Source organism: Lycorma delicatula, chromosome 4 (genome assembly GCF_047948215.1).
Source record: "Lycorma delicatula isolate Av1 chromosome 4, ASM4794821v1, whole genome shotgun sequence".
Classification (NCBI taxonomy): Eukaryota; Metazoa; Arthropoda; class Insecta; order Hemiptera; family Fulgoridae; genus Lycorma; species Lycorma delicatula.
The window spans coordinates 154,458,345-154,486,335 of record NC_134458.1 but is presented as its reverse complement, the minus strand read 5'-3'; the positions used below and the strand labels follow the sequence as shown (position 1 = coordinate 154,486,335).

Sequence of the window (27,991 nt, the reverse complement as noted above, 5' to 3'; positions counted from 1 at the left end):
CTTATAAAATAAATATTTATTTATTTATGTTAAACTCTATATTGGTCCAAAATATTTGAAACCAAAATTTGAATTTGAATTTTTTTTTTTTAAATTCATTTATATTATTTATGGTAAAACTGTTAATATACACCTACATATGTCAACCCTGCCTCTTGAAAAAATTTACAAATTTAAGTGAAATTTCACAGTTTTTCATGTTCGACTTTACTGGTAATTTTTTCATAGAAAGAAGAGAAAAATAGATAAATAAACCACTGCACCCATCTTTTATCTTGAGAAAATAAGAATAAATTGCTTTTTGATTCATTCTTCCAGGCCAACAGTTTGTTAGTTATGATTTTTTTCCACAAACCCTTACAATCACAAAAATAGGTGTGCACACCGTAACAAAAATGGCCGCCACAGGTAAACTGCTTGCATAAAAAATTAGTTTTAAGGTCCTGAGACATGTAGGAAACAAGTGGGCAAGTTTCTTTTTTTTTTAATCTGTCAAGCAACCATCCTTGGGGTCACTTCAAATGAATTGACCCATACGTATATATATATTTAAAACTTTCCTTTTAACAGTTTTGAATTACATATATTCTGGGATAAAACTACAAGAAGGTCTTTCATAATGTCTATAACATGTTTTTAAAATATGTCAATCCTTAAAGTCAATAATTTCCTACTACAATATACTATCAGAATGCTCACTAGCCTTCAAGAACTTCTTGAATGTTGGGCACAATTTATGTTCTACACCGTCTGTAACAAGGGTATAATTATTTCATTTATTAAGTACCAAGGCTATCACCATTAATCTTTTTTTAATAGATTTTTTCAACAAATTGCAAGCAAAGAACAGCTTAATAGAAATAGCATATCCATAGGACTAATAAAAATGTATGGATAAATTGCTAACATAATTTGTATATTATATGATCTTGATCCTAACCTAAAATTGATACTAAAAAATATGGGAAATATAATACAAAATAACGTAATACACTATTTTACAATATCATTCAATTTTCAAATCCTTAGAATCACGTTTTCATAATAATTATGAACCACGAATAATGTGTGCAAATAAAAGGAGCTTTTAACAAAACAACTCTCAGAAAAGGAACTATACAACTGAATTATGCTAGAGATTAATGAGGAATAGAAACATTATTTATTCACATGCCAGTTTATGAGCATATATATACGTATACACGTGCAAATTAAATTACACACATACAACTTTCCATAAAAACTCTATGAATATAATACATTTAATGAAAAAACTAGTGAATAAATGTTTACTAATAGGGATTGCCAAAACGATAATACTGCGATTAAATTAAATGACTTGGAACACCATAAAAGAACTGATACTTTTGAATTATAAAATGCCGAAAATATAAAATCAACGATCTAACATCTCTAAAACAAAAAAAAAACCAGTAGCCATTGAAACTTTATACTCTAAATGATCATATCAATTATATCTCATTAATATTTACAGCCTACAACAGAAAACTCGCATCGAAATAATGGATATAAACGGTTTTGAGTTAAATTCGCCATACCTAACCAAGATGACATGTCGCGAACAAGCGCGCGCGCGCACACATCCATGCACACCCACACTAAAATAACGATAACACAAGAACTTACAAAAATATGAATAAATATAGAAAATTTAAAACTTCTAAGTGTAGACAGAAGTTCCATTATACACACAGATAAATAAACCGGTAGTACGAAACTACGGACTGACACACATATAGAGGAGAAGACATACAACACAGCAACAAACGTTAACACCTCCGTTCGCAATTTCAAGTTCAACGCCAACTAAATCAGACAATAAAGATGCCTTTCTCAATCTTAAAAAAGTTGAATACAATAATTGAACTTAACGTATAATTTTTCGTAACAGATTATTATGCGAAGCAACAAGATAATGATCATAAATTTTTGAATTTATGCATTATATTTTTTTTAAATAAAAAAATAATAGTTATATTTAATTATTACTATAAATAAATTAAATTAGAAAAAAATCTGTACTTTTTGTTTTAAATGGTACAGGAAATTTATTTTTTATTTTTTTTGTTTCCAATATCGCCATTAGACCAGTCGCCTAATAGAAAACGCTACACGTATTTTCCTAGCGGTAAATACGAAGTATACATCTATGATATTTAGTAATAGTAGTTTCATTTCAGACTAGTAAATAATTTTCGCAGCTAATAGGACAACTGCATTCATTAGTAATTTCATAAAATTACCAATTATGAATGAAAAGTCAAGTAAGACCTTCCCGAATGCATATTCTTATTACTATTACTGTTCCCTCAATTTATCCTCGCTACGGAACGTAGCAAGTGTTATACCTCTAACAAGGCAGGTCTTCTTACCCGAGGACGTATGCGTGAAGTTGAAGACCATGGTTTTGAATCTTGGCAGGTTAGATGGAACGAATCTTCTGCTGGTCAATATACACATGGTATTTTCCCAGATGTTCCTTATTTGCGAGCGATTAGGTGGGTTTCCCCCAATCGGTATACAACACAATTTCTGTCAGCACATTGTGCCTTTAGGAAGAGATTGGCTAGGTTTAGTTTGGTTGCTGCGGGCCTTTCCCCAGATTGTAGCGTCAATGACACTGTGGACTATGTCCCTTATGATTGTACGCGGTACGAAGCTGAACCTACCAGAGTAGATAGGGAGCTTGAAAGAGTAAATTCTTTTCTGGATCTGCAAGTTAATTGAAAAACTCGTAGAGAATGGTCAATAGTTGCCGGCTTCCTTTGGTTTTTTGCTCTGCAAGATCAGCTGAGAGGGTCTGATTATGTAGAGTAGTACCCCGGGTGGTTAGGGTTCCATCTGGGCGCTTGATTGGTCAAAGCTAGACGCATTGACATCAAGCCCCAGTTAATTTTGAATAAAGTAATGTGTAGCAGTGTCGTGATCAGTAGGGTGGTATCCACACTACCAAAAGAGAAAGAAACAATTTGTTGTTAATGTGATAACCCTGCAATGCAGCTATAATGGTAGGCAGCTGGTCTGTCCTTACTCTCGGCAAACCAGACCAGAAGTCCAGTTCAAACTGATTTAAGCTTATTTAACGAAGGGAGAATCAGGTCTAAATTATCGTTGCGATCAACAAATTCTTGTGTGATATGAGTCTTGAACTCGTGATATGAGTTTTAGACTCGTTATGAAATTATGCCATTTTCAGTCATTCTAAGCTTTTGGTTAACTAAAGTATTTGGAATAGGTGCGGGGTTCACATTTCTGCGAGGTCGGTTACGTAGCTTCTGAGCGCAACAATGAAAGATAAAAGAAAGAAGATATCTGAAAGAAGCCTGCAGCAAAGGCAAAGATTGAGAAATAAATCACTCTTGTAAGTAGATACTTACAGTAACAAAAGAAAGAAGATATCTGAAAGAAGCCTGCAGCAAAGGCAAAGATTGAGAAATAAATCACTCTTGTAAGTAGATACTTACAGTACTCTTGTAAGTAGCTGATGACTGTAATATGTAATCAATTAAAAGAGTCAATAAGATGACCTCCGGTAAAGCCCATAATGGCTAGAAACAGAGGGAGTGGACACACAAAGCATAATGCTGAAAGGAGATAAAGAATGGAAATCGGTTGAGAGCTATGTTAATAAGGTGGTAGATAAGCTCATGTTTATGAAGAGTCCCGCCAGGAAATGAGAAGTTGGAGGGTGCCAGGGCGGAAAGATTCACGGCTGAACGCTTAGGGAGGCCTCCCTGAGCACGTGGGGATCATCTCTGTGCAATGAGGCAGTAGGCACTCCGCATTTCAGTGCCTGATGGCATGACACTCCCCTTTATCAGACCAGACGTAATGTTTTCCATGAGTGGTCCCATGAAGGGGAGGAAAAAACTACAGACTCTTGTGAAGTTGAAATTTGAACCCATATTATTTCTACCCTTCACCCCTCACACTAACCAGATTTGGTACCCTGTAATTTACACTTTTTTCTGCAATTAAACAGGGAGGGATATTAAGAGTATTTATTTCACCATGGATGATGAACTGAAGTACACGGTGTGGTAATGGATCAAGGAAAAACCACCAGCATTCTTCATTGACACAATGAGAAAATAAAATTCACCATTGAGAATTAAATACTGATTATTAAAATCTATATTAAGATATTAAAGAAAAAAAGAATGTAATAGTTTTATTTTCAAGTCCTTATCATTTTTGCAGATATTTTAGTTTGTAGGGAAGTATTTAACGTTTACTTTCTAAGCTGTATAGTTAAATTGTTTAGCTACACAGTATATACTATATGGGGAAACTATGATAATCAGGTCAAATTTTGCATGTTGAGGTTTACGCAAATCTTGACATTTCATGACAAAAAACACAATTTTAGCATTGAGAAATGCTAACATTGTGTTGGTCTGTTTTCAGCTAGATATCTTTAGACCATATGGACCAATTTGGATGAAATTTGACACAATGATTTCTATATATAGAGCACTGATGTCATCCAATTTTGGTCACAATCAATCAAAGGAAAGTACAGATTTTTAGGTGTTCTTTATCTTAAAATTTTACTAAAAAGTAGGTCAGTTTTTAAAATAATATGAAGCCCATTAGGTATCTTAGACCTTATGATTGTGTTTGGTCTTATTCAAGTACTGATAAGGGGGTGGTATCAAAAAATCCTTTTTTTATTATTCTTTCTGGATTCAAAGTCATACTCTTGTACTAATTAGATAAATAATTCTTTTATTCTGACTGATACATAATAATACATTATATAGATCACGCATCACACCATTATAAGATAAATTAAAATCATAAAATATAAATCATAAGATAAAAAATATATGTGATTATATTAAGTCTACATCAATTATTTAAATAAAAACAAATTAAATAATATTAAGGTAAATAAATGAAATATAAAAATTTACTACAAAATAGTTCACAATTCAGAAGGTGCTACTGAAAATTATTTTGAATCCATACACGAGTATATGAACACGTTGAATGGAATGCAGATAAATCAGGATTTTAAAAAGTAATATTATTTAAAAATTTACTGAGAGTAAAATTGTTTCAGTAAAAGAAAATCATTAATTGTATTTTAAATACAATAGCTGGAAGATTTTTCAAATGGTATGCACTTTCTCATAAACTAAAATATTGTATTGAGTTAAGTTGTCTGTTTTTTTTTTCATAGGAGGAAGGAAAATCTGTAACCAGACACCCAGTAGCCCATACTACTGGGTGTGTAGGATTTCCCACATGATGTGGGGACCCACTAAAAACCCCTCCCCCAACACAGCAGCCTGGATACTTGCCTTACAGCATAACTTACGAGCTGCTGTTTATCTTATGGGTTCTCCTTGAATGGTTCAAGGAGTCCTGGACACCTCAGCAGCAGCGGACAACCCCAAGTGGCCCACAGCTGCCTCTTTGCCCAGGCTGTCCCCTCACCACCTGCCTGTGTATTAGCTGTCATCCACCTCTTTTTTCTCCATTTTTCTCCTGAGAATTCTTTTTTGATAGAGTGGCTATCGCCTTCCAGAAATTTTCATTGACCAGGAGTTTCTAAAATAAATTATCTGCATCCAATCAGCCAATGGTAGTGAAACATTCTTATCTTTCCTCCCTCCACCTTTCACGCTCAAAGAAAGTGTGTCGTACTGTGTCTTCATTTTCACAGTATTAACACTTTGGTGTATTCCTTCTCTTCCTCGGGTACAAATATTTTTTAAATGCACCGTGGCCCATCAGGGGCTGAGTTAACCAAAAACTGGTCTTCCCATGTTTCTGACAGACCCACCTTTGAATGTTGGGATAATGCAGAAGGTCCACCTGCCCACAATCATTCGCTTCTGCAACTCTGTCAGTAATTTACTGTGAGCATTCTCCTTGGAGTCACCATTTGCTCTCTCTACTCTCTCAGTTACTCTTAATTCAACGGACGACAATCCTGCTATGACGAAGGCGGCCTCAAAGGACAGACACTTTCCTGTAGGCAGATGATATCCTGAAGGTCATTTTCCTCATTACTCTGTTTAGCACTGCCTTGCATCTATCATATTGTAAGGCATGCTGCCAGACTGATGCCACATATAAGAAATAAACAATACCATAGTAGCCAGTAATTTCCTCTTAGAGGAAATTATGGCACCCTACATTGGCTGTCAGCTTAGTTAGCACTCTGGTCACCTATCTGCTTTGATGACCATTTCATCTATGTGTCTGGTGAACCTACAATTGTAGTCCATCCAGACACCCAGGTATTTTGCATGTCGGCCCGGCTCCACCAATATATTGCCCACAGTAACATAGATAGGCGGAAGCTTTCTCTTTCCTGCTGGGAGCAACATCTTGCCAACTTCTCCCTTGACCCTATTTAAGAGGAGTGTCTCAAAGAACTTCCCAGCTATGTTCAATAGGCACTACAGCCTTTAGCTCGCAGGGTCCATGTCACTTCTGCCAGGTTTCTTCAACAAGACTAATCTGGCACACTTCCACTCGGCTGGGATAATCCCACTGCTGGCAACATGGTTAACCACTTGTGGCACTGTTACTTGTGGGTCAACCTCTACTAGGGCCTTCACTACTTCTACCAGCCCAGGCCTGGGCTTTTACCAGCTTTCAACTTTCGGCAGACTTCTTGAAGCTCTCCAGCTGTGTAGAGAGGGATTTCAGTCGCCATTATTTCTCCTCATTGTTGTTTTTCTTCCTTCAGGAACAGTGTCCTGAATATTTCTCTTGTAACATCCCCAGAGAAAATGGGTAAAAACCTACCAAATCTTCTCATAACAATCTTATACCCGTTCCCCCAAGGATCCTTATTAGCCTTCTTGCAGAGTTCTGCCCACTTAATTCTCTTAGATCTTGCGACTGCCAGCCCATTTCTACAATTGGAGAGTCAGCATATGATCACAGTAGTGTCAATTCCAGCCCATCTCTTTATTTGGAAGGCTCTTCTGGCCCCTTTGGCACTCTTGCATGAGACCGGCAATTTCTGTATTCCACCAGTACATTCTTTGCTTGGTATGATGACCTCTCGATGCTCGAACTGCATCAAGTGCCTGTGATAGAACCTCTGTGAGTCCTTCAGCAGCGACTGAACCCTTGAAGAGCTTTTCCACCAAAACATCCTTGTATGTCTCAACGTCTTTGTTGTTGAGCCTTCAATTCCACCCATAGCCTGGGCTATCTCAAACTCGATGTAGAGGTGGTCACTTAGTGTCTCGTCTTCAAGCACCCTCCCACCTTGTATTCTATTCATTATTGGCTGATGGATAAAAGTATAGTCGAGGTTACTTGAATATTCTCCTCTACTAAAAGTGGCCACCCCTTGTTCATTGACACATATTAAACCAGCTAAAGTCATGGCCTCGACCAGGATAACGCCTCTATGGTATGGCAGCCCCATTCTGTGCATTGGCCATTAAAGTCCTCAGCATGCATGGGTACCCACTGTTAAGAATAACATCTACCAGCTCAACAACTATTTCTTCAAACTCTCTGATATTTAAGTTTGGTGAAAAATAGCAGCTTACAATCCTGATCTCAACAGTATTGATCCATGCCAACCCGCAATCCTGGCCTGAGCTTGAGGTTGTTTTGCTCTGCCTCATGTGTTGAATGGTGATGACACGACAAACATCGCCAACACATCTTGAATATTCATCCATACAAAGATTTGGTTCATTGATGACAATTAGGCCAGCCTCCCTACTTCTGGCATTGGCCCATAGCAAATCATGAGCATCCTGCTCCTATTTAAACTGATTTGAATTATCTTTATTTAGGGACCATGGATCACTTCCTACTTCCAAAGTTGTGGCTCTCTATGCCACAATCGGCACACTTGGTTCCTGCAAGGAATTAAGTGCACCGATAGAAAGAATTAAGCCTTGTGGTGACCGTCACCACCACAGTTGAAACACAGTTTCGATCTATCTGGCCACTCTGTGACCAAGTGACCAGCACCTGCAACATCTCTGCTTCACTGACCTCAGGGAAACCCTGCAAGAGACCCAATCAATTCGTACTCGTCCTTACTTTAATATGGGAAACCATACTTCCTGCAGGAACTGTAAAATACTGAGGAATTCAATGTAACAAAATATGTAATACAAGTTACCCACTTACACTTTAGACAAAATAATACATAAAATAAAAACAAAATCAAAAATATACCTAATGATAGGAAATACATATGCATTTATTAAACTAACAATCATAAAAAAATTACAAACATTTTCAGGAAAAATGACAGAAAAGATTTATTCTCTCTTTCAAAAGAATATAAGCACAATAATTAAGATCATATGGAATCAAACAAAACATACTGATACAGATACCCAAGAATACGAATACACTAATTAAACTGTACTGATGCCTTATAATTATACTGCACTGGATAGTTGAGTACAATTTAACCCAGACACAAGAAAAAAAATACAGACATAACATAGATGTACAAGAATTTTTGCAAATCACTTCATAGAAACAGAACAGACATTAAGTACACATGCAGATTTTTTACACATCACATAAAAATCAAGTACTCTTCACACTTGAAGTGTATGTGAAATTTATAAACATACAAAATTTGACAAAAGCAACAAAAAAGTAAATTATTAAACAAAATAAAGTGTAGTTTAATAAGTGATTTATTAAACTACACTAAATGTGTTTTATGTAAATGTGTGCAACACAAATGAATGTGGTACAAGTTCGTTTGAAATCACCATGTACTCTACAAGACAATAACCCAAGGATCATGCATGAATCCACCTAACCTACTCCACTTAAATTAATAAACAAAAGTATTACACAAAATTCATTCGGTGATAAATTTCATCAAGTATTATTCTTATGATGTAATTCAGAATATCTACTGTGATTACTGAACATTCTGAAATATTTATTCGTAATTATCACAGATTTTTATGCTTAGCATTTTTCATTGAATCTATGAATTAATGATCGATGACAACCCGCATTTTTTGGAGAGTTTTTAGTTCTGCTTTGAAAGAAAATGTTGACTGGCTATATTGTTGGTGTGGTTTGTTATTATAAAAACTCTTTTCAATATAACTAAAGAAGAAAATATTTTACTTAATTTGTTCATAAACTAATATTGACAGTTTGAGATGAGAGTCGGATTGGAAAAGATTCACCTCAGACTGTGTTAGTGACAGAGAACATGCTGTGTGTCATGTATCTATGAATGTATTTAATTACAAGGTTGTTGACATCGGTGATGGGTTTGAGATTTGGGTGTATGAGGTCATTAGCAAATGTTGATTTTACGCTTTCTGTGAGATTTTTAAATGTTAATTTTATCTTTGTATACGACTTGTGTGCTATTTGACAAGTGAAGAAAATTAGACTGATTCTTAATATACTTGAACATTAATAAAATAAATAAAAATTCAAAAACTAACATTATCCTAATAAGTAGACACAGTTCACATCACTTACTTTTCAACTACATACTTATTACTTGTCTGCCTAATTAAAATAAAGCCCACACTATTAACACCAACATGAAAATGCAACTTGAGAATGAGTGTGATAACAAAGATGTCTGTAAAAGTTTTGCAATGTTCTAATAATGTTTTATTGTACAATTTGATATATATCATCACATAGCTTAAATTTTATACTAATATCATCACTGACCGTTATGTTCAAGAACATCGCAAATGAGCTCAAAGATTATGCATTAAAAACAATGACAGTTTGAATGATACTAGTTTTAAAACAAAATGCTATAACTGTAATTGAAGATAAATGTTTAAAAGCCTTAATTGATTAAGGATTCTCCTTAATATTATTCATATCACAAATTGTAAAATAAATAGGGAAAATCCAAAAAGACAATTTTAGTAATATAATTAAGTTCGAAAAAGAACTTAACTGTTTCCAAAGTTGAAGCTTAATGAGAAATATTACTCAATAACAGCATTAAAAAAGTTTGACAAAGACTTTGTAAGCACAGGAATCCAGTGTTTCTGGTTCCACAACTCGGGAAAATCTAGATTTAAAAATTAACATCATACATGATTTATGCTCTTCAGAAATGCAATATGACAATGATCAAATCTTACACAAAATATTTAGTGGAAAAAAACTTTAGATTTAAAAAAATGTTGGCTTGTTCTCTATTTTTAATTTCATCTACATTGTTTGGTGTACAATAATTTCTATGATTTCACCAGGATCTTTTAGATCATAAAACCTAACAGAATTTCTATTAATATGGTCAACAATTAATTGGTCAATAATTAACAATGGTGGCAGACAGTTTTCAGAGACATGATTCATATTTTTCAATTTCATCATCTATCAAGATACTGTCATTGATAGATCTAACAAATAATGGCGATAACATTTTTGATTAGTTAGATGAAGGTATTTGAGAACTCATCAAACACTATTCACTTGAATAATTTTGTTTCTGTTCGATTTATTTAACTTATACATTGCAGATACATTTTTCAATTGCAAAAATAAGCATTCTTTATACAAACAAAAAAACAAAGAAAATACAACTCCACATTCATTAAGATTTGCTATCTTGAAAGACCTTTTTGACAGACCTCTCTCATAAGATTGAAATGAAATGAAATTTCAACAAGCCATCTCACTAGAATTGTGGGATCCCACCACTGATAAGAATTCTAATTTGTATGTTCAAATTTTTTAGAAAGTTCAGGCATAATAAGTTTCTAACATAACAATGAAATTTAAATAATTTTATTAAACGATTGTCTTATTTAAGTGTCATTTATTTTTAATAACTGATTTTACTAATCAACTAATATTGATCAATATTAAAAAATATCTACAAGTAAAATCAATGACTCTTTCAATAATTCTTGTTTCAGTTTAAAATTATAATACAGTATTTTTTTGATACATTCAGTTTTTGCTACATTTTGATCTGTTTTATTTTCAATAAAAATCAAATTTCTTAAACTCTTTTTTCCATTCACTTAATGTTGCTTACACAGATTTACTCAAAATTAAATTCTTTACAATTTTTTTTGCAAAATTTTATTTGTTTTTCTGTCAGTTTAATGATGTATGCCAAACCTAAAAAAAAATTGTTATGTATCACCAGTTTTTTGTATTTTTATTATAAAAGGAAAGATTATTATATCTTTCCTCAAAACTCTATATATATTAAGTTCTAGGACCCGTTTTATTCAAGTTTTCAAGTCAAAATTCAAAAGAAACCATCAAATTTACTCTTTACTTTAAGTTCTAAAACTTTCACCCTTGGAACAGAAAACAGGGTGAAATGTTTTGCAAGCTATAAAATTTTTATCTTAGAATTAAATGAAAAGATGATGAAACTGAGTTTTTCAACTGTATTTAAAAGTAAATAATTTGTTCATCTTATTTTATTAAGCTACTGTTATTAAAAAAATTATTATTTTTTACCATAAAATCTTCAGAGAAAATCAATCATTTTAACTAAGTCATATTCATTTTATTTGATGAAATTAAATACAATTTTCTTTGCCTTAAATTAATATCTCTTATAATGAAGAACACCTTTAACAAATTCGAAGTTAAAAAATATAATTTTTAATAGCGATAAATTTATGGAAATAAGGTGAGAAGAAAAATTGTTCATATACTACAGAATTCCACCTCATCCAAAAAAAAATATATTATAGCTGTATTTGGATGTCAGCTTATATTTATTTTATAAGTAAATAAAATAAATAATTTTTTAAAATATTTTTGTTTTAAATTCAAATTTTAAATATTTCTCAAGGACACATTATTTCCTGAAACAATGAGCATTAATCCCAGCTAGTAAGAGAAGTTTTTTAAATTTATTTTAATCAGATTATTTTTTATTAATATTGAATAATTTATATTAGTAAAATTAAAAACATAATCAAAAAAAATTTATTTCAGTAAAATTCTGAAATTAAAACAAAATTTTAAAAAATAAATTGATAACTTGAGCTTGTGATTGAGTTGAACTTTGTATGACACATAATTCTAAGAATTCCTACTAAAAGTATCATTTACACTTTCAGAGATAGAAAATGTTGCCTATTAATGAAATAAATTTTAATTTGCCTTAAAAGCTGAGATTAGAATATTTCATAAGATTCTGAATTTTTCAGAAATATATCTTGAAGAAATTATGAATTTAAAAAAAAAAAATATATTGAAAATAAAATATAAATGAAGACAAAAAAATGAATTTGATTTAATCAGTATGAGCATGGGTTTTCTTTGAATGTTATGATGATAAAAACAAGTATATTTTTTTTAATAACAGCAAATTAACAAAAAAAGTAATAAAACTGCAGAGGCTCAATTTCATCATCTTTTCATTCAATACTAAGGAAAAAATAAATGAATGAAAAACAAACATTTAATAAATGTTTAATTTTCTTAAACTGTTCATATTTAATTTAATTACATTTTTGTGAATTACAATATTCTATCTACATAAAAGTAGTATAAATTAAAAATTCTAATATTTTCATGTGCTTAAATTTAAAAATATTAAACAGTACATATTTTTTAAAAGAAATACTCAATTATTTTTTTGTTTTTTTAAATAACATAAATTTCTATTATACAAAACCATAAAGAATGGCCTAAGGCCCATTTTAGGTACTGTAATAATTTTTAATAAATTGCACCCAACTTTACAAAAGATGCTCTGACTAATGTATGTTATAAATAAACTTTAAAAAAGTTGCCAAAGAATTGCACAACTTTACCTAGAACTCAGTTCTTGACACACTACTCTATTTAAGAGGAATATTAAGTGGAACATTAAAGAATACAAGTAAAGAATTATATTGAAAAAAAGAAGAAGTTTCTAATCAAAGTAAAATTTAAGATACAGCACCCATGGGGACCATATTTTCTCATCACTGGACTGATTGTAACCAAATTACATGTCATTAATGACCTATATTCAGAAATCATTGTACAAAATTTCATAAAAAGCTAATCCAGTCTGAAGACATCAAACAATAACTGATGATAAAAAGTAAATACATTAGACTTACTACTCCCTACACTTGAGTGAAATTGTCCAAATATTTAACCAAGGAGGTGTACACTAATGTATTGTAATTATCATATTAGTACAAGACTGTAACTTGAATCCAGAAACAACAAAAAAGAAAAATAGGGTTTGTCCCCAATCATTTATGGGAGTTTGAAAAAGATCAACAACCATCAGAAAGTACCTTTGCTACCTGAGGGTCATTACATATAAAATAATTTACCTTCCTTATAAGAAATTTTGTTTGTTTTATGATGTGGAGTTCCACATCTCCCTGCCCTCTTGCCCTATCATGACCAAGATTAAATGGTGTCAGTGCCCCACATACAGAAATAATTGAGCCAAAGCTCTTCAAAAACTAATCCATCTAGTAAAAATATCAACCAAAATACAGGCTACAAACATATATAACACCATGTACAAACACCCTTCTCAAATTTTTGAATGCCAAAATTGTGTTTTTTGGTTTGAGAGAGGGGCTATAAAATGTCAAGATTTGTAAAAAATCGCAACATTTGACTGGTAATTACTTTTGATAAAATAGTTTTTTTTCAATGAATGGGGGTTTTTTCAATCTTGTTATTCAGAATGAAATATTTTTATTTTCTGTGCTATTAAAGTACAGAATGCTACAATAAGAAAAAGTATTATAATCTGTCTAAATTTTGCGGTAACTTATTTTTATAAATGTGCAATTTTTGCTAAAAAGATAATCAAGAATTGTTAAAAAAATAACAATGTTCTCCGCCACTTTTATCAAACCAGACAACAGGAATGTTTTCATATAACCCAACACAATACTTCAGCTTACAAGGAAGGGCATTTTTATTCTTCCATTGCAATTTTGAATAAATTGCTGAACCACTTGAAACATTTTCCTACCAGTTTATTTAAAAAATAATTAAAGAATTTTCTTTACAGAAACAATATTAATTTCTCTCTAAACTTCTAATAATACTAATTAACAAATTTAAAAAAAACCTGAATTTCCTGCATCCTGTTCAACATGTACATAAATATGTGCTAAAATAACTTTCATTAATACCTTCTGAATTGTAATTTATTTTATAATCATTTTTTATGTTTATGTATTTACCTTAAAATTTTTTGTGAGTTTATATTTTAAGTAATTGATATGGACTTTAACCACATTAATTTTTAATTTTACAATTATATGATACTATTTTGCAAAAGGTTTTGTCCTGGTTTCCCCTGATCCATCCAGACAAATGCTGGATGAGTTCCTTTTTTTATCCATGGAGTAGCATATCTACCCACTCCTGACATTATCTATATAATGCATTATTATGTACCAACCAGAATATATGATTTATCTATTATTATTTGGTTTGGTCACATATATATATATATATATATATATATATATATATATATATATATATATATATATATATATATTTCATTAATAGTATATTAAATTTTTATTAAAATTGGAAAATAAGGTAGGCTCACTCCTTTTTAATCCCTATGGTGGAGTTAAATACTGATAGGAAAATTTCACAACGATGTTGCTGGCTTTGTGTTTTTATTATGATTTTAATGGTTTCAAGGTTTTAATATTATAAAATGATGAATTGCAGAATTTTAACAACTATTAATAATTATATTTACTGCAGCAAGTACTTATTATGTAAGTGGCAGGATTAGGTAATAATCAAATCAATGCAGGTTAGTTGAGATTAGTATTTAACATTAAACTAGAAACAAGTGTCAAGAAAGAAGTCATCTGACTATAATAAATATAATCAACAAATACCATAAATGATAAGCACTATGTGTTTGACTATATTACATAAATATGACCTACAAGGAGGATTTATTATGCCAATAATATTAATGCTAAAGTTCATTTGTTGACTTATTTCTTTATATTTATCCATATTTCAGTATGTCATATTGTGAATTTTATTATAGCTATTGTCACCATTGTAATTAATTATTTATATTAACAGTTTTTGTTTAGAAGCATTGCTACAATGAATAAAACAGGTATGTTAATACTTTTTATTAAAAAAACTTCTTAACTTTCTCACTTCATCTGTACAATTTATCCTATCTATTTTTCTACATTATCCACATTTCTAGAGGTTTTAGTCTTTTTCTTTTTCTTTTCTTAGAATCCATTTTTCTGCTCGTATTGCTACACTTCAGACAAAATATTTTTCAAATCTATCTCAATTGTTCACATAGCATATTAAAAAATTATCTATTGTTTTGCCTTTGCAATAGTTCTCTTTTTTTTCCTAGCTGTAAGTACAGATTTTACTATTTTTTTCCTCAATATTTTTTAATTACCAACTCGTTCTATCTTTTGCCATCATACATTTAGTGTATTCTTGTCTTCTACAACCTTGTTTTCAGTTTTCTTTGTGTTTATTTTCATTCTGTATTCCTCACACTTATTGTTTAGTCCTTTAGCATTCCACTCATATCCTCTTCACTCAATAATAGTAAAACAATCTGGTCATTAAAATGAACCCATTCTTCTTCCATTAAAAGAACTGATTCTTTAAATCAGACAAGCATATTCTATACCCAAAGAGTTGATAGTTATTTTTCTGGATTTAATATAGGTACTTGAAAGTCAATATTAAATATCCGATTGGCAAATATAATGTACTGAATCAACTGCTAATGAATCACAATATTATGACCGTAAAATTTACATTGGTTTTCATAACCCAAAAAAATTATTAACTCCTACCTATGTAAAAAATTAAAATCTTATCTCACTTTTTTTATACTATATTTATTTATTTATTATTTACTGTCAATTGAAAATTACATATACAATTTTATTCAGCATATTTATCCATGACACAGCTAGCAAAAGAAGCCTTGAGCGGTAGCCATGAATTCATGTCATAAGAAAAGGATGATTATTAAAAAGAACTAATTAAAAGTACAAAATTTAACTAAATGAAAATACATGATTTTTGTAACACGATACATAAAATGACAAAACATAAAAAATTTAAATAGAAAGATTAAGTTAAATAAAATAGACTTAAAAGAAAAAATACATAGAACCAGAATGTGAAATGATTTAAATTGACATTGGAATCAATAAAATAAAATACAATAAATTCATGATCTAAAGAATGAGAAAAAAATTCATAATTTAGAAATAAAACCTATTGCATTATAAGATGCCATTTAAAACCATGATGCCAAGAGGACATTTTTTTATAAGATGTCATTTAAAACTAATATTTTATATTAAAATACTTACTGAATTTTAACAAAATATATAATTGTCTCAAACAACATATGATAAGCCAAGAAATTCATTTTATCTAACAAAAATTAATAGGATAAAAAGTTAAATCTGTTCCTGTTTTAGTAAAAGTTTTAATTTTCAAGGTCTGAAAGCATTTTAGTAAAAAATATTGTAATTTTTACCAACTTTTACACAACTTCTTTCAAAAAAGTTTTCTTTCTTCAATGTTTGGGAACAGTTTTTTAGTGATTATTCATACTTGCTGAGGATATATTTTAGTAAAAAAATTTGGGACAAGAATTTTTGTAATTTTTTCTGAGAATTCCCTTTAAGGTAATAGATCCATAACTACTATCCAGGGAAATGCCAGGTGATTCAGCTGAATTATAACATTTACTGCTCACATTCTAGAATATTAGAACATTGTATTAGGCATTTCAGACAAAAAATCTGCTAAATTTCTACCACTTCATATATAAAAGTGAGAAAAAATTTGTAAGGATAAATGTAAAACACATGTAATGTTAAAAATATGAGTTACATTTTTAGCTTAAATAATGATGCAAATACATGTACTAAATATTATATTTTTATATCAAGCACACTAGAAAATATAGTACAAAAAATAGAGATTTTTTCAATATTTCAGTATATAATTACCTTGTGATTTATACTTAAAAGTTCCAATTTATTTCCATATCTGCATAGTTTCATACTTTTCTCTTATATCTTCCACCACTAAAAATAGTAGAATATTCAATGATTTAATAAACTTGAATTATTTTCAACCATTAAAAAAAATTGAAAGGTGGCTTCATTATTTTTAGTATGACCTACACTGCAAGTTTGTTACTTATAGTGAATTATAAAAATATTTTTTTGAGATATAAAAAGTATGCTGATGTCATTAAGTTTGAAAATACTTACAAATATATTAACATTGAATGTACTAAAAATCAAAATTCACTAAAATTAAGAATACATCACACAATATTGTATCTAATGTATATTGATCCCAAATTAAGAAGACAGTGTATATGATCTGTTTTTTCAATAGAAATGAATGCATTAAATTCATTTCTTTACTACACTATAAAATTACTTTTAGTAAAACATTTTATTAAGTTACAATATGTTGATCCAATTCTAATAACAAAGCTGCATTACCTGATAAAATTACCTTTTATTAAATATACACATTTGAAAATAAAGTATATCATGAATCAGGAAGATACCAAGGAAAAAAATTAGTACATGAAAATGTGTATGTGTGTGTGTGTGTGTGTGCGCGCGTGTGCATGTGCGCGTGAGTGTGTGTGTGTGTGTGTGTTTGTGTACAAATAAAAACTCCATAGAAATTCAAAGAAAATCCCAAAATCTCAGCAGACATACATTTTATATACTTACATGTCTATACATTTAAAATCTACTGAACTGATAAACGAGCTAAAAATTCCAGATGTATATAAAAAATTAAAAGATTATTTCTCTGAAATATTTTGACAAATCTCCAAGTAATATAACTTTAGAATTTATTGTTACACAACAAAAGGGACATAATTTATCTGTTAAATTACATTCTTAAATCAATTTTTCTTATGGGTATGGATGTGTAAAGCATCTGCGGTATAAACAGTACTAGTCACAGTTCCTTTTTTGAGAATAACATTATTCATTAAACAGCCAATGTTCTTGGATGAACAGAGCAAAGATGTTACTTTCAATGTTTAGTTAGAGATACTAAACGGTAAACTGAAACAGTTGTTTAAAAAAAAATCAGTTATGGGTTAATTTAAATAAAAGTTTACTTTTGTAATTTCTACCATAAATTAATATATTCCTATTAAAAAAAAAAAAAAGACTGGTAAAAACCTTCACCCTACACCGATCGAAACTTAAACTGAAATTACAACATTTTATGACAAACTATAAATTTATTTAATTACTCCTAAGTAAATTGCCTAAATACTTCATGGTGCTAGAGTGACATACTAATGTAATAGACTCCAAATTAATATAAGAGTATGACAAGTCCAGAAATGACAAAAAAGAAAAAAAGGGCTTCTGCATCCATCCCTTTACAGGAGTTTGATCAATACCAAACACCATCAGAAAGAATCTTAGCTACCTAAGGGGTATTAAATTATGTAAAAATTTTCCTACCCTTTAAGTAAGCTAGGAAAATTTGCTCCCTTGACAAATTGAGATCAAAATTAAATGGCATCAGTGCCTAGTATTTAGAGATCACAATGCTAAATTTCATTGAATCAATCCATCCAGTCTGGAAATACCAAATAAGAAATGTAAAATGCAATGATTGCATTGTACTTGTAATAACATTTATGTGCTTACATCCTTCTTTTAGAATTTTTCTATGGTAAAATTGTACTTTTTTAGTTTAGTGAGGGTCATATCATGAATAGTCAAAATCTGACAAAACCAAAAAATGCAAACTTTGACCCAATTATATTTCTCTTATATAGCTGTTCGGTATAAACTATATGGCTGGAAGTTTAAAAATTATAAGACAATTTAAACAATTTAATTTTCTATAGCTTTATTTTAAGAAAGTGGATTAATGCTATTACATGGTACTTAAAAAAGTAATAATATCAAATATCTCCTAATAAAACACACCTACTGTTGAACACAATTAAAAATATTCATAAAAAATACATTTAATTTGATTACTCAATATACTAACTAATAAAACGATTAACATTTAACTTCAAATGTTAACATTTTTAATAGCATCAATAATGAATGACCTCTTATTTTATTAGCATTATATCTTTTATTTAAAATAAATAAATTTATAAGAACGTATTTAGATTAACATTTTATTGCAGATTAGAAAATAGTATAATACACCTTTGTACTATCATCAACAAGCTACAAATTGCATTCTTTTTTTTAATTATCTACTTATATAAATAATTTTAAAACCAGTTAATTGCAGTAACAACATTACTCATTTTTTATTTAATTTAAAAAAATCTGATATTCTACATTAAAAAAAAAATGCTAAGTTTTTTCTTGATATATTCTTATAAAAAGATTCATATAGTGTGCAATATAAAATACATTCATGAATCGGTAAGCGCCATATCTAAAAAGGGTTGAATTTGATCTGATGTTAGACATGTCACTCTTGATAAAAGCATTGCCATTCTCAATAATTACAAGCATTCCATGACAGGTTTACTAGGAAAAATGAAGTAACGTTGTCTCAATATCTTCTTCACTAAACCAAAAGTATTGCTTTATATCAGTATCCTAAACAATCATTCAGTGAAATGCAAGCAACATCAATGACCCATACAGATAAAATCTTCACTCTGTTCAACTCAGACTACAAACAACCTCTTGTATCAGATGCCCTTAATTAAAGACAATTTGTATTATAAATTTAAATAATATTATTCAAATTTTTGGCTTACTTTTACACCATAGATGACATGTTCACATTAAGTCACACTAAAAATAAAAATAAATATTATGATAATCGAAGCACAGTTTTATCACTGAATCTTGCTAATTCATCAATTTTATGTGCACTAAAATTACTTTTAATTACAAAGCCCTATGCAATATTGAACCTTAAGTTCATTCTCTTCAAAAATCACTCTTTTGAACTACCACATTTTGATATCGTTCTTTTTCCAAGACATGGCTGGAATTTTTTCCTTTTTACATGAATGATAAGGGGCATTGTCTAAGGCAATAACCAAATTATCTTCCAGAAGAGGTAACACATCACTAAACCATTTCTTAAAAGACATGCTGTTCATTTCGTTATAATAGTCTCCTGTACATTTAGATTAAAAAATCCAGAGACCACCATTGACAATCCCGGTATCACTGCCGATATGCTTAAGTATGAAACGCCTACCATTACTGGATGGAATCTTATTACAGGTTGTTAAGCTACATAGAAACGCTTCTTTTGACGAATTCACAGTTTTATTTTTCCAAACGAAATTTTTCGTGTAGCCTTCGTTGACCCAAGTTTCATCCATATATTTTACGTCCTTCTTGCCTCATTTTCTTTCTTTCAATGAGGTAATGTCTTCGCCATATAATGATAACATCCCTTTCAATTAAAACATTTTCCCGGCCCCGTTTTTTCGTATTTAAAATTCACATTTTTAACAAATTTATATAAAGTTGTTCTTCAGAAATATGGTAGAACGTTATCGCCATTTACAACTCATAACACTTTGTCTATTGTAGGGAGTTCGTTTCGAAAATAAAATTCGAATGCTTTCTTAGGAATCGCGTTTTAAACGAAATCGTCAATTTTTTCTTCAATTGACCTGCGGTGTTTTGATTTCCTGGGAGACCGTAATTCATTAGTAGATTTATACTAGCGAATCACGTTGTATACTGAAGGAGCACAACTTCCACTTATGTTAGTTTTATTAACGACTTCCGAAATCAACGCCGTTGGATTACTCTGTGATTCGCTTTTGTAAGCATTTAAAATGATGTGTTTTTCCGCACCTCTTTGGGCTTTTTTCGCAGCCTTTTGTCAAAGGGAATATCAATACAATTATCAGCTGAATCGGTATCAGACATGGTATAAAATGTGGAATTACTCAAGTCGTACAGACACAAATGTAGGAAAACATTACACTCACGTTCCAGTAAACTTAAATTGATCACCGATACTTTAAATAAATAATAGAAACACAAAAATTGAACACGAGAACAAAAGATTGATTATAATTATGAAACGATCAAGGGTTTTAATAGAACTGAAAGACATAATATTATAAATTTATAAAATTTGATTACATGAGTACTATATTCAATGAGTATGAGTACTGTATTCAATTACATGAGTACGATTCAGCTCAATTCAGTATTTTTACTGTACTGCAGGTAATTAACTCACAATTGTTTATTATTAATAATATTCTGCAATTTTTAAAACAACAATCATATAATTAGATAATTAAAAATATTTAATATAAAAAACACTTTATTGAAGGCGGTTCCAATTTTACAACTTTTCTTTCTCCTGTCTTTTGTTTTTAACCATTCTGAATAAACTTGATCTAAATTAATAATATTTTCATCATTTATATAAGCTTTTACTCTCAACAACATATCTAAATGAAATTCTTTTAATAAATTTCTATGTTTCGTTTTAATTAAATTCATTAAACTAAAGTGCCGCTCGCAATCTGCAATACTGGCCAAAAAGGTACCCCCAACATCTAATAATTTTGACAATTCGTCAAATTGATCATTATGTAAAGAAAACATTACAAAGTCTGCATAATCTTTTATTTGTTTCCATTTAATTTTTTCGTGCACAGCATATTTAAAGTAATTATATTGTTCTGATATTACAGATTTATCCCAACAAAAGTGTTATATTTTAAGCACAGTTGCTCAATGCCCGATAATCCGTAACCAAAATTGCATGATGATAGGCTGTTATATCAAAGGACATCCAATCTTCTACCGCATCTTTTAGAAATCTATTTTAACATATCACTTGTATTTACTAAAATATTCTGGTCAGAAGCTTTTTGAAAAAGCGACTCACCTTACTGCTCCAGGTAATGTTGCCAGTAAGATATTTTTCTTTTATTTTACTTATTTTTGCACGAGCAAATTGAAAAGAATCGAGTGACGGACGTTAGCTCTTGGCGATGAAAAATTTGACCAAGTTCTTCTAAAACTGCATTTAAAATTTCTAAATTAATTTTAAATTCAATATTTTCTAATTTCTTTAAACAGAATTTTGAAATTATTATGAAGTATTAGTTGAATACTTTAATCTTTATTAAAGTATTCAACTAATACTTCATAATTACTAACTATTGCTTTTACAGCAAAATGCCTCGATAACCACCTCACCTCTTTGATGGCCTTGAAAACTATTGCTTCATTTTCAGAAGCATCAATAATATCTTTAAATTTTGTTCTCTTCGTCGTACATCTTGAGAATCAAGAATCATCTTGATGATAAATAGTTTTTACCACAGTTACAATATATTTTGTCCCTTTAACTTCTTTCCAAGTGTCAGAAATGCACAATCTTCATGATGTGTGTTGTTGAACCAAATGTGGTACACTCTGCTTTAATTTAGCTGCTCTGTTTCTTTTTCCTAACATCACGGAAACCCATCAGAAGTAAACATAACGAGCTCTGCTTGAAATCTGGTTGTCTACATGAAATCGTTAAATTGCAGAAACAGTTGAAGAAGAATCGCAGGTCTGTATTGGGTTATTACACCAAAAATGATTTTATATCGATTAGATTTTCTAAATTTAAAATTAAGCATTTCATTGTAGAAATATCTGTACTCTCATCAACAATTAAGGTACGAATTAGCCACTTTAATTTCATTTATCATCTGTGTTTTTTTTTACTACCGTATTAATTACTTTTAAATATGAAAAGGCATAATTTTTTACTCCACCGACTTTCTGTTATTTTGACGTATTTTGCCATGTGGTTATTTATCTCTTGAGCGGAAAGCAAAGAAATGTTCATTTTTACTGCAAATAGTAAATTATCAATTAAAATTTTTACTTCCTCAGGATTTGATTTTTTCGCTCGCGGTTATCTGGTGTTTCATTTAATAAAAATACTAAACCGATTACTGGAAATAAGACATTTTTACTTCTTAATTTTTGTACACTTTCGAAGTGGGATTTACAAATTAAACGGCGTCTTAAAAAGTTCAATTTCCAAATACCGTCCCACAATTTTCCAGTAACAAAATCACTATGTGCCTGTCCATCACGGCAATGTACACAAGTTATGCCGTTTTCTTGATGAAACATAAATATTTCTTTCAACTGAATTCGTATTTTAAAATGACTTTTCGGAGAATCACTTTCCACAAATTCACTAAGCCATTCGACTTCAAATTCGTTAGCGTTTTTTTCTTTTTAAACTTCTTTCGATTACTAACGTGATAATTTACAGACTTCAAACTTTGAGCCCGTATTATTAAACGAACACTTAATATTATAAAACTATTTATTTATTTATTGTACCGGTTATTTTAATGTAATTATTTTACTAAAACACTGATAAAATTAATATTTAATTACAAAAGTCGACAATCACGTAATTATAATTTTAACACAAACAAGATGTTAGCTTAAACACTGATGCAATCTTATGGACACGTGGTGCCATAAGCGTGACAGGAATTCCCAAAAATAGCTGCGCAGCTGTCAAATGAGCATCACTATTCCACGGCCTCACCAGTCACCCTTGACTACTGCTGCCATCAATACAAACTTCATAGTTTGCGGTTAATTTGAACTTAAAACTAACTCATCAATTTTTTTTAATATTTGAAGCGTTTGTACGCAAAAACTTTTTTGAGAATTTTTTGCGAATATTTTTCATGTGTGCTATGTTTAAAATCTATGAGCGCGCGCACATGCGAACAGCTAAGAGGGAACACTGGACGTGACTCAGCAGAAACATGACGAAATCAATAACAAAAACGCATATACATATATATGGGACATTGATGACATTAAATTGTACAGAATTAAAAAAGATAAGGACCAAGTTTCACAATTTTGAATTTTTGTATAGTAGTGGTCATAGAAAACTGAGTTTTATTACAATGAAAGTAGCTATTAAATTATTTAGAATTTCAAAGTTTTAAGTACATTGCACATTCAACATTACTTCTATAGTATACATAAAATCTAAAGCCGGGTCCTCCCTGCAAGCTGCCTTTACTTGCCTCCTCTACAAAACTCCTATAACCCGGCATTCGGAACATGAACAGTGGTTGCTATAAAAGTAAAACCTCCAATTGACACACTTGTATTTATTATTCTTTTGTACTTGTTTATTCTGCCGTATTCATTTATTTTTGTTATTATTTATTTATTTCATCTGTTACTTATTTATCTACTGTAATAATTTATTTACTTAATCTACTATGTAAATTATGTTGTATGAAATCATTTTATGTTTTACGTTTATAAAATATAGTACAAAATAACGTTTTAATTAATTAATTAATTAATTTTACGTTTAATATAGTACGAACTTAATATCTCTGTAGTATTCATAATATTTTTTATAATAAATTTAATAATGATTATAATTATATTACTTTTACTCACATTTCTTTAACACTTTATTTATTTATGTAATTTTGTACAATCTAATACTATTATTTTGTAGTTTTGTAGGCCTACAAAGCTCAAAAGAATACTAGTTTTTTCACATAGGAAATTAAAAAAAAAATTAAAACACAAACTATATAAATTCAAACTATAAAAATCACAGCAAATAATATTTACAACGGATGACTGGTGCGTACGTGCTATTTAAAAATAGTTTTCGTAAATAACTACGCCACGTCAAAGAAAATCATAACTTTATAGCCTATAATAATTAAACAACACATTTCGTATACTTTTGTATTACGGTACGTCATTATTACTGCTTATTTATAGTGTAACCTTAGTTTAACATACTTGAAAAAAAAATTATTTTCAACAAATAAATAAATTACTTCATATACACCTTGAACAAATTATTAGGCATAAACAATTTTATTTGTAATAATAAATTACCAGAACGTATTTCGTTACACTATAATAGTGACGTCATAATTATATATACGTCACTGCAAATTAATTAATGTGGCTTTTGGAATAACTATGGCTGCTGGTGTAAGAAGTCGCCGAGTGATGTTAAGAGCAGTGGAGCGGATTCCATAGCGTACTACAGACACGCTTTTAGATATTACATACACTAGAAACAGTTTTTGACTCGTATTCAAAAACCCATAGACAAAAAACTTGAAATTTGGCACAAATATTAATATTTCGGTTATGGTTTTATGAATAATGGCTTCAGCTATTTATATTTCAGATTTAGTTTGATTTTCGACCTCTTCGAACAAGGGGCATCACAGTACCCATATATTATTTTTTAATAAACCACAAATTTTGTTAACCTTGTTGAATAACATTGCATCAAATTGGGTCAACTTTCTGGAGGAAATAATCAATCCAAGTAATAAACTTCAAGCCTCAAAAAGCAAGGTGCTGAGTGAGACCTGTACTTAAAATATATATTTATTTATACTTTAATTTTCAAGAACGAAAATCCAGCTGTGTAATGTAACATAACATGGGAACGTTTTAAAAAATGGGTGCCTCATGGGACCCAACTAAAAAATTTAAACAATTTTTTGAATTTTTTATCATTTCTGATATGTTATCTTTTTGAAGTTGACTCTTATCAAAATTTTTACATGAGGTAACTGTCAAGCAAAGGTGTTAAATGGGACCAACATTCTTCACTAAGAATTTTAATTTTGTTCTGAAATGCATATTTAATACTAGATAATTTTTTAAACACCAGGGGTCAAATCAGGCTTAAACCTTCTTACTGAATACTTTGATATTTTTCACAACAGTATTCTATTGCATAATTAAGCCAATAATATTTAAAACCCCTACTTCATATTTGAAATAAAAATCTGTAAAGGACAAAGCTGATAAAATTTACTAAGCATTTGGCACCATTGATATTAATAATTAAGTGAAATTTAATTTATACAAAGCTGATAAAATTATACAAACTTAAGCCTTTGCCGACTTTTTTTCTAAATATTTTGTTTTTTCAAAATTTTCTTAATTTTATATTGTAAACCTATGCCTGCAATAGGTTCAAATAGCACTTACTGTAGGCTGCAAGTATAGTATAATAGTATATTAATTCTGTATCATTTTATAGAAGAGGAATATATAAAATGAAGGCACACTCAAAAACCATTACAAATTTTTTTTTTAATCAAAAATCGAACATTAGAAGACTATTTTAGCTAGTAAATACTGGGGAAATAATACAAATTACAACAACAACTTACAAATTTAGCAAATAAAATAATAAATATTGGTTAATAAAAAAACAATACTTACGAAAGTACTATAAAATTTCTAACTGAATTATTAACAGTAGAATATACAAATAACTCATGCCATTTCAATTTACAATATCTACTGATGACAATGTTTCATGACTGAATGATCATCTAGTGTTTTTGTAGATTTTTAGTAAACATTTTTTGTAAATGGTTTTTGAGTGTTTACTAATTTATTTTATTAACATATATTTTTCTTTGTAATTAATTTTAGAAATTAGAATAATAATTTCTTCTATTTTTTCCCTTAAAAATTATTTAATTCCATTTATTGTATTTGCAGATATTAAATTAAAATCATCGTCAAAGATGCATGATGGACTTGGAGTACGTCACATTCAGTTAACATTATTATTTTTATGTATGGCTACAATATATGTATCACGAGTGAATCTCTCAATGGCAATAGTTGGTATGACTGATTTATTAGCCGATAATGAAACACGTGATGATGTTTATATGCCACCGGTATGCATGTACAATATTATTTAATAGTATTATATAAATTTTCCATTCACTGTAATGTTATTTTGTATATAATGAGAATTTTCAAAAGCAGAAATTGTTTTTTTACTTATGAGAAGCTGACTTAAAAATATGCGTAAAAGTGTTTGTGTATAATTTTAGTTTACATTCCCCTTACATTTAAAAAAAAATATATTGCCAATTGGAATAAGTTCCAAATCTTTGTGGTGGATTGATAATGTCTCAACCTTTCATCTGGAAGGTCCTGAATTCAAATCCCAGGTACAGACAGCACTTTTCATACACTATAATAAAATTTCCTTTTCATACTCCCATCCACAAGCTTCAAGCTTATTGGTAATTTAATCATCAACTTCCCCCCAAAAAAAATCAGCTGAATGTAATAAATGCATAACTGAAGGTAATTTATTATAAGTAACAAATTGTTATTAATTTAAAAATAAATAACATGGTAGTCAGTTACCCCACTTTGGATTAAGAGGACCAGTTTTTATACAAATTAAACACCATCAATGCATGAGTTACCAGTCAAATTTTGTAAGTGTATACTAAATTCTGACCATTACAATACCTTTCGTTATTGCTGACCTTTGTGGTAGAATGGCAGTGTGTGCCTTTCACCCAGAAAGTTCTAAATTCAATTCCTAGTCAGACTTTCTATTTTTCATACACTACAAAATTGGGTATTGGCCTATTTTTGCTTAGATATTAGATAATTTATACTTCAACAGCATTTATACTGTAACAACTGGAAAAGGAAAGTAAAATACATAAAAACAAAATAGAAAACTTATTTTAACATTCATATAAATAAATAAACAACTACTTTATTATAAAAATAATTTTTATATATAAATATATATTAAACGAAATATAAACCACCAAAACACAGTAAATAGATAAGTTAAACTTACCATATTAATTCCAAGAATCGATTTTCGCAGAATCCCACACCTTCAGTTGTTAAATTCTATAATTATATTAAAGCATACTTATTAATGACTTGTTAATACGTTGAAATTGTATTTGAAATTTATTATGAGTGAATATGCAAATTCTGCTGATGAAATATCACATCAATCCAGTACTGTACAGCAGAATTTGTTTTTAAGAAGATTCAAAATATTGAATTCAAATAATTCATTAACATATTGACCAATTGTGCCAATAAAATTTATTATTACATGAAATATAAACCACCAAAACACAAAAATTAGATGAGTTAAACTTACAATACTAATACGGTAAGTATATATGGTACGGTATGGTAATTAATACAGT

At 29.8% G+C, this 27,991-nt stretch overlaps 2 protein-coding genes across 7 annotated transcripts in view; one reads left to right on the top strand and one right to left on the bottom strand.

The window, feature by feature from the left end:
* ERp44 (Endoplasmic reticulum protein 44) overlaps positions 1-1,816 on the bottom strand; it is a 62,229-nt gene extending 60,413 nt beyond the window's left edge. For both annotated transcript variants that reach the window (XM_075364454.1, XM_075364455.1), the window contains exon 1: positions 1,648-1,816. In XM_075364454.1, coding sequence (XP_075220569.1) covers positions 1,648-1,704 — 57 coding nt within the window. In that variant the 5' untranslated portion in view covers positions 1,705-1,816. The remainder of the gene's footprint in view (positions 1-1,647) is intronic.
* A 12,822-nt stretch (positions 1,817-14,638) lies between these two features.
* Positions 14,639-27,991, top strand: part of LOC142323984 (putative inorganic phosphate cotransporter) — a 65,281-nt gene continuing 51,928 nt past the window's right edge. For 2 of the 5 annotated variants that reach the window (XM_075364453.1, XM_075364448.1), the window contains exons 1-2: positions 14,639-14,702; positions 26,508-26,692. In XM_075364453.1, the coding sequence (XP_075220568.1) occupies positions 14,639-14,702; positions 26,508-26,692 (249 nt within the window). The other 3 variants (XM_075364451.1, XM_075364449.1, XM_075364452.1) reach the window with 3 other exon arrangements.